Source organism: Triticum aestivum, chromosome 3A, assembly GCF_018294505.1.
Source record: "Triticum aestivum cultivar Chinese Spring chromosome 3A, IWGSC CS RefSeq v2.1, whole genome shotgun sequence".
NCBI lineage: Eukaryota > Viridiplantae > Streptophyta > Magnoliopsida > Poales > Poaceae > Triticum > Triticum aestivum.
Genome location: NC_057800.1, coordinates 518,937,134 through 518,945,363, shown reverse-complemented (window position 1 = coordinate 518,945,363; position 8,230 = coordinate 518,937,134). Strand labels below are relative to the sequence as shown.

Genomic DNA, 8,230 nt, shown 5'->3' with positions numbered 1-8,230 from the left:
TTCCAGAAAATAAATAATTGCGTCAGCATTGAGTAAGCACGACGTCAGCAAGTCAACTGCGGCTGACTGGGTCAAACCTGACGTGTGGGGTCCACACGTCAGTGACAGGGGGTTAAACAGGGTTAGTTTAATCCTAATTAAAAAGGTTAGTGGCGCTGGGGCCCACTGTCAGTGAGACAACTAATTAACTGAGTTGATTAGCGCTAACTAAACTAATACCGAAACTAAACAGGGGCATGGCCCACGCGTCAGTGACCCTGGGGGGGTCAAACCCCAGGTCAAACAAGTCAAACCCGCTGGCGGTTAGTCGCCGGCGAGGTCCGCGGCGTACTTGTGCCCCGGGTTTCCTCTGTGGTGCTCCAAATGGCGCGCGGCTAGGCGCGTTGGAGAGCCAGCTCGATGGCGCGTCGGGCGGTGGCCGTGGCTGGGCCTGGGGTGGCCGGAGTCGACGGCGGCGAGCTCGGCTGCGGCTGCCGGAGTTCGGTCGTGCACGAAAACGCGTTTGGAGCTCGGAGACAAGCGAAGAAAAGCGCTAGGGATGCTCTACGGGGCCTTACGAGTGTGTTGGACTCGCCGGGGTGACCAAATGGTCACCGGAGCTGCGTCGACGGCGAGCTCGGCGGCGGCGGAGGTTCGGCCATGGTGGAGAAAGGGCTACGGCGTGCGGGTGACTAAGCGGAGAGGGGGAAACGGTGGCGGAGCTCCCCGCGGTTGCAGGAGGCGTCGAAGCGGGCTTGGGGACGCACTGGAGACGGCGGGGCGGCGATGGGGATCCACGGCGGCCGGCGATGAAGAAGACGACGGTGTCGGCGATGGGGCGCGTCCCTGGTCACTTGGCTCGTCGAGGATGATGCGGACGACGAGGCAGAGCTTCTAGGCTCGGGCGGAGGGCGAGGGGAGGCCGGTGGCCGCGGCAACGGCGAGCGGCGGCGGTGATGGCGCTCGGGTGTGCGAGGGAGAGAGCAGGGGAAGAGGAGGAGGGCGAGTGAGAGTGCGAGAGAGGTCGGGGCGGCGCGTGGCGTCTCCAGAGCATCCAGACGAGGAGGGGAGAGGCAGGCAGGCAGAGAGGGAGGTGGCGTGGCGCGGCGGAGCGCGCGCGCGTCGGGCACGCTCCCATCCCCCTGTCGAGGACGAAGACGACAGAGGAGGGGGCCAGTGGGCTGGGCCGGCGCTGGCTGCTGTTGGGCTGCGCAGGGAGGAGGCCCAGGTAAGTCTCCCTTTTTATTTCTGTTTTCTTTTCTATTTTTTTGACATTTGTTTTGATTTAATTAAAATATTAAATCATTTTATTATCTTATGCCAATTTTTGCAGGAGCTAACTATATTATTCCAGAGCTCCCCAACAGGTGGCATAATTTTTGGACATATATTAATATATATAACTAATATATTTCCAATGCAAATATTTATGCATTAATTCCAAATGGCCAAAATAAATACTTATGAGCTCCTAAAAATGTTGGTTTGATTTTTATCTCTGTCCAATATTTTCAGAGGCAACATGAACATTTCCTTGGACCTTTTTGGAACAATTTTTATTTGGGTCATTTCCAGAGATGATTGTGAGGGTTCCACCAATCCTCATTTCAAATTTAAATGGAATATAAACATGATGCACAAATGACTAGCTAGTCTAGGTCATACCAGACAAGGGATGTGACACCATGATCTCCATCATCATGATCTCCATCATCGTGTCTTCATGAAGTTGTCTCGTCATCTATTACTTCTACTACTATGGCTAACGGTTTAGCAATAAAGTAAAGTAAATACACGACGTTTATGTTGACACGCAGGTCATAAATAAATTAAGAAAACTCCTATGGCTCCTGCCGGTTGTCATACTCATCGACATGCAAGTCATGATTCCTATTACAAGAACATGATCAATCTCATACATCACATATATCATTCATCACATCCTTTTGGCCATATCACATCACACGGCATATGCTGCAAAAACAAGTTAAACGTCCTCTAATTGTTGTTGCAAATTTTTACATGGCTGCTATAGGTTTCTTAGCAAGAACGTTTCTTACCTACGCAAAAACCACAACGTGATATGCCAATTTCTATTTACCCTTCATAAGGACCCTTTTCATCGAATCCGATCCGACTAAAGTGGGAGAGACAGACACCCGTTAGCCACCTTATGCAACTAGTGCATGTCAGTCGGTGGAACCTGTCTCACGTAAGTGTACGTGTAAGGTCGGTCCGGGCCGCTACATCCCACGATGCCGCCGAATCAAGATAAGACTAGTAACGGCAAGTAAATTGACAAAATCGACGCCCACAACTACTTTGTGTTCTACTCGTGCATAGAAACTACGCATAGACCTAGCTCATGATGCCACTGTTGGGGATCGTAGCAGAAATTTAAAATTTTCTATGCATCACCAAGATCAATCTATGGAGTAATCTAGCAACGAGGGGAAGGGGAGTGCATCTACATACCCTTGTAGATCGCGAGCGGAAGCGTTCAAGAGAACGGGGTTGATGGAGTCGTACTCGTCGTGATCCAAATCACCGATGACCAAGCGCCGAACGGACGGCACCTCCGCGTTCAACACACGTACGGTTGGGGAAGACGTCTCCTCCTTCTTGATCCAGCAAGGGGGAAGGAGAGGTTGATGGAGATCTAGCAGCACGACGGCGTGGTGGTGGAAGCAGCGGGGATCTCGGCAGGGCTTCGCCAAGCTCAGCGAGAGGGAGAGGTGTTACGAGGGGAGAGGGAGGCGCCAGGGGCTAGGGTGCGGCTCCCATGCGCCTCCCCACTATATATAGGGGTGGAGGGGCTAGTTTCTTGCCCTCCAAGTCCATTGGAGCATTGGCAAAGGTGGGGGAAAGAAATCCCCTCATTTCCCTTCCCCACCGATTGTTATCCCCCCTTTTTAGGGATCTTGATCTTATCCCTTCGGGATATGATCTTATTCCTTCTAAGGGGGGATCTTGGTGCGCCTTGACCAGGGGTGTGGGGCCTTGCCCCCACTATCCACGTTCATGTGGGTCCCCCCATGCAGGTGGGCCCTACTCCGGAACCTTCTAGAACCTTCCCGGTACAATACCGAAAAATCCCGAACATTTTCCGGTGGCCAAAATAGGACTTCCCATATATAAATCTTTACCTCCGGACCATTCCAGAACTCCTCGTGACGTCTGGGATCTCATCCGGAACTCCGAACAACTTCCGGGTTACCGCATACTAATATCTCTACAACCCTAGCATCACCGAACCTTAAGTGTGTAGACCCTACGGGTTCGGGAGACACGCAGACATGACCGAGACGACTCTCCGGTCAATAACCAACAGCGGGATCTGGATACCCATGTTGGCTCCCACATGTTCCACGATGATCTCATCGGATGAACCACGATGTCGAGGATTCAATCAATTCCGTATTCAATTCCCTTTGTCCAGCGGTATTGTACTTGCCCGAGATTCGATCGTCGGTATCCCGATACCTTGTTCAATCTCGTTACCGGCAAGTCTCTTTACTCGTTTCGTAACACATCATCCCATGATCAACTCCTTGGTCACATTGTGCACATTATGATGATGTCCTACCGAGTGGGCCCAGAGATACCTCTCCGTCACACGGAGTGACAAATCCCAGTCTCGATTTGTGCCAACCCAACAGACACTTTGGGAGATACCTGTAGTGCACCTTTATAGCCACCCAGTTACGTTGTGACGTTTGGCACACCCAAAGCATTCCTACGGTATCCAGGAGTTGCACAATCTCATGGTCTAAGGAAATGATACTTGACATTTAGAAAAGCTTTAGCATACGAACTACACGATCTTTGTGCTACGCTTAGGATTGGGTCTTGTCCATCACAGCATTCTCCTAATGATGTGATCCCGTTATCAACGACATCCAATGTCCATGGTCAGGAAACCGTAACCATCTATTGATCAACGAGCTCGTTAACTAGAGGCTTACTACGGACATGGTGTTGGCTATGTATCCACACATGTATCTGAGTTTCCTACAATTCTAGCATGGATAATAAATGATTATCATGAACAAGGAAATATAATAATAACCAATTTATTATTGCCTCTAGGGCATATTTCCAACAGACCGCAACTGGAAGAAGGCCAGCCCTTCGACAGAAGTAGAGCCCGAACGACGAGGAGATGACGCAAAGGTCGACACGGTCCGACCGCAAACGAGCCGACGCCGGAGAAAAGCCAGCCGTCGCCGCGGGCAGAGCCGCCGAACCACCGTGTAGCCGCCGCGCCGCCGGACGGTCGCCGCTGGACCATACAACACCGCGGCCGCCCATGGCCGGAGCAGCAACCAAGACGGGTCACTGCCCCACCCCGCGCCGCCCGCCGGAATCCAGCCATGAGACCAGGCCGGGCACGCGACCACCCGAAGCCTCAGCTCCACCGCCACCATCCGCCCCCAGAGAACCAACCGAAGCTGGAGAAGACCAACAGAGGTCCTCCCGAGCCGCCCGCAGCCCACCTCGCCCAGATCTGGTCCAGGACGCGGCCACGGGCACGCAGCCGACACGTTGCGGGCTGCAGCCGCCAGGACGCCGACCGGAGCCACCGCCACAGCGCCGCCCGGCCCCACGTGCGCCTGACGCCTCCGACGGGCAGGCCACCCCGCGTCGCCCAGATCCGAGCGGAGGAGGAAGAAGCCCCCGCCGCCAGCCACCGCAGGGGCTTTGCCCTGGCGGATCTGGCCGCCGGCGGCGGGGGGGGGGGGGGGGGAGGGGGCGAGGGGAGGGGGTTAGAGGCGGGGGACGGCGGCGCCACCCGAGCCGCCCGCGGGGGTGGCGGCGCAGGGGTGAGAGGGGGAGGAGGCAAGACAACTTGATAATCAACCAATAGTAGCCAATATTTGGCACAACACCAAACATTGGTAAGCCAATTTTGGGCATCAAACCAATTATATCACCCCGTGTTACACAATACACATAATTCGAATAGCATAAAACATATATAGTGGTGACACGATTATATCTTTATTATATCATGAATAGTGGTCGTTGCTTATAATTATAATCTTGAAACTGAAGCGCAACCCTGCTCAGCATGTTGAGCCGGGAGCCAGGGAGCGAGCGCGTCAACAAGCCTTCTGATGTCATCCGAGGTATGAGCTGAGCTAAGAGTAATTCGCAACCTACCAGTAGTTCAACAATCAGTCAATTTCTCTTGAAATAGACTCTGCCTATCTGGTTCACATACAGTATATTTGCCAAGGGAAAAAGGCGAAATTTGAAACCTGCTTGAGTTGGGTGGCACCACGGGCGGTCTGATTGGCTGGACGAGAAATCCAGATCTCAGAAGATGCCTGCATGGAGTTTCAAACACGGGAAGCATGATCGAGAAACATGAAGCGGAGCACACATCGATGAAGGCAAATGGTAGGAAAACATCGGCGGGAGATGGAACCTGTGAGCCTTGACCGCCGCCTCCTCGCTTCCGACGAGGATGACGATGATGGGGCTGGTTACCTTGAGTTTGGTCAGAGAAGCGAAATACTGCACGTGCTCCCAGATGACCGACCTTCGCCATCTCTCCTTCCTCGAGACGTGGATTGCAGCTGAATCATGGTTGCTATTCTCTCATGTTAAAAGGAAAACTGATGGTGGATGCTCAGTTCAGTTGAGTTCAGTAAGCATGGAAAATCGGCAAACAGTACCATGCACAGAAGCAACCACGGGGACCGGCAAGGCTGTCGAAAATATGAATGAGCGGCCTCGCGATAGAATCAGCCTCTTCCATCTAGTGCTGCCCGATCACCACAATGCAAACAGCTAGTCGTAAGGCTCAGACCATAAGAGTCGGGTCTAGATAAATATTTTTGAGAAAATCGGGTGTCAGTTACAATCCTAATTTTGCAGTTGTATGGCATAACCTAATTTGCAGCATTACTCTTGGTGATGATAAGCATGTTTCCTATCCATCTGTACACAACGTGCTTAAAGAGTACAGTATAGATAACATATATTACCTGCATGCTATGAAACCACCCTGGCAACCGACTCCCTTGCTTAAGGAGCCAACACATATGTCAATGTCATTTTCACATCCAAACAGCTCAGGTATGCCACCACCGTTCTCGCCGCAAAGAAGCGTTCCATGTGCCTTGAAAACGCAATAGTGATAACCATTATTTGTCAATAGAAAGATTGGAAAAATTTAAGAACCGAGAGGATAAAATGAATACTAACATCATCGACGACCAACAAAAATCCATATTTGTTGCGTAATTTGACTAGTTGAGGCAACGGAGCAAAATCCCCATCCATGCTGAACAGACTGCGCGCACATTGTAATTAAAAATATGGCTTAAGTTCAGTAGTACCCTCACAATATGCATGTGTATGAACAAGCAAGAACTAGTAGGTGTAAATACTGACGGAGATATCAACAGTACTTATTCAGTGGCAGGTTACTTGCCTGTCCGTGACAACAACTTTCTTTTCCATCGGGCAACTGGACCTGTACGTAACGGTACACAAAATCGAGGCGTGGCTAAATATGTATGTATATATATGTTGCATCTACTGCATACTGCCAGGTGATGGAATTAAAGGAGAGAAGACGCATGCATACAGCAGGAAATCAAGGTGCGACATGTCGCAGTGCTTGTAGACGAAGGCCACTGCTTGGTGCTGCCTCTCCACGAGGCGGATCCCGTCAATGGTGGAGGCATGGTTCAGCGCGTCTGAGAAAATCGCGATCCTCTCATCCTCTGCGGGTTTCCTCCCAGCGGCCAGGAGAGAGCTGATGCTGCCCAGTGCGGTCATCAAGGCCGTGTTTGCGGAGAATCCGGTGGGGCAAAGAAGGCAATCCTGTAGAAGTGACCAAAATCAATCGATGTAAAGGTAAAGAAAACACTTAATAAAACAGCGTAATAATATCTGTTTTGTTTCGTGCTGTACCTCTTTTTTCTGCAGTTTCGCCAGTGACTCCTCCACCAGTTTGTGATAAGTAGTGTACCCGCAGATCAACGAAGAGCCTCTCGGCCCCATGCCATACTCTTGAGCTGCCTGACAAGCATAGCATGCACAAATTAGAGTTGCCAGGCAGGTAGCTTGTTCAGAGTACGTACTGCTACAGTCCTAATAGCAAATGAAATAGTAAGAACCTTGACTGCAGCCTCGCGGACTGCCGGATGCGAGCTGAGGCACATGTAGTCGTTCCCGGAGAAGAGGATCAGCTCCCGGCTCGCCTCGTCGTCTTCTTGGCTGCTCACCTCGCCATCTAACCAGAACAAACGCATGTACGACGTACGTAACCCGTTCATTTAGTATGGTTCCAAGCAAGCAAAAAGTGTGGCATGCATTTTCCTGCACGGCTGAGAGGCAGAGGTATACGGGCACTGACTTGCGGCGAGCCATTGTTGGATGGAGGTGCGGTCGACCTGGATCTCGACGGTGGCGCGGTCCCAGGGGCCCGGTCCGGCGAAGCTGGTTTCGGAGGGCGCCGGCGGCGGCGGCGCGAGGGCGATGAGGCGCGTGTTGAACAGCAGTCTCCGAGCGGCCAGGCTCGCGAGCGCGCCATCCACAAGCGCGTCCCACTGCGCCATTTCGTCTCGTTCCGTCGCTCGGCACGGATGGCGAGGGGGCGTGGATGAGAGGAGAGGCAGGAGGAGACGGACAAAGCTGTATTTGTAGCGTGTATGGTATGGTGCAGTGCGCTAGCTGACACCTTGAGACAGGGTGGAAATTGCATGCATGCAGCATTGGATTGGATCCGAATGGGCGACAGGAGCGCTCTCATATTTCTCTGATTCGGATATGTGATGAATCATGAATGGTCCTATCAATTCGATTGTTGCACTTTGGATTTTTGCTTGTAAATAGAAGGGGCTGTCTAATCCGCATTGGTGTGTTTTGTGGCCAAGCACAAACCGGTTGTTGGCGGCAGCTAAAACACCCGAATTTTGCTGGCCCCTCACAGATTCGGGCTTTGCCATGCATGTTTGGATGTATGCACCATTTGCACGTTGTCATGCATATATGTTTGGATGCATACACTATTAGCAACACCCGAATTTTTTCATGAATGTTCGCATGTTAAGGTGTTTTTCTCTATAAATGATTGCATTTTCTTTTGTGGGGATTTAAATGATTGCATGTTGAGAAAAATAGATTAGTGAAGACAGAGCATTCCTGCAATTCCAAAGTCCCTACAAGACGATAAGAAGACACATTCAGGTGTAATAGCCTCTTGTTATTAAGCTAGCCAAAGACTTAAGCTCCC

The 8,230-nt window shown here is 51.5% G+C and overlaps 1 protein-coding gene across 1 annotated transcript; it reads right to left on the bottom strand.

The window, feature by feature from the left end:
• Nucleotides 1-4,874: 4,874 nt before the first annotated feature.
• Nucleotides 4,875-7,620, bottom strand: LOC123058524 (8-amino-7-oxononanoate synthase). The gene is made up of 11 exons (XM_044481238.1): nt 7,352-7,620; nt 7,113-7,228; nt 6,907-7,014; nt 6,578-6,816; nt 6,422-6,463; nt 6,193-6,280; nt 5,973-6,106; nt 5,661-5,749; nt 5,411-5,561; nt 5,241-5,309; nt 4,875-5,138 (listed from the first exon to the last, which is right to left on the bottom strand). The coding sequence occupies exons 1-11, from the start codon at nt 7,551-7,553 to the stop codon at nt 5,015-5,017; spliced, it is 1,362 nt and encodes a 453-aa protein (XP_044337173.1). The 5' UTR covers nt 7,554-7,620; the 3' UTR covers nt 4,875-5,014.
• Nucleotides 7,621-8,230: the final 610 nt, after the last annotated feature.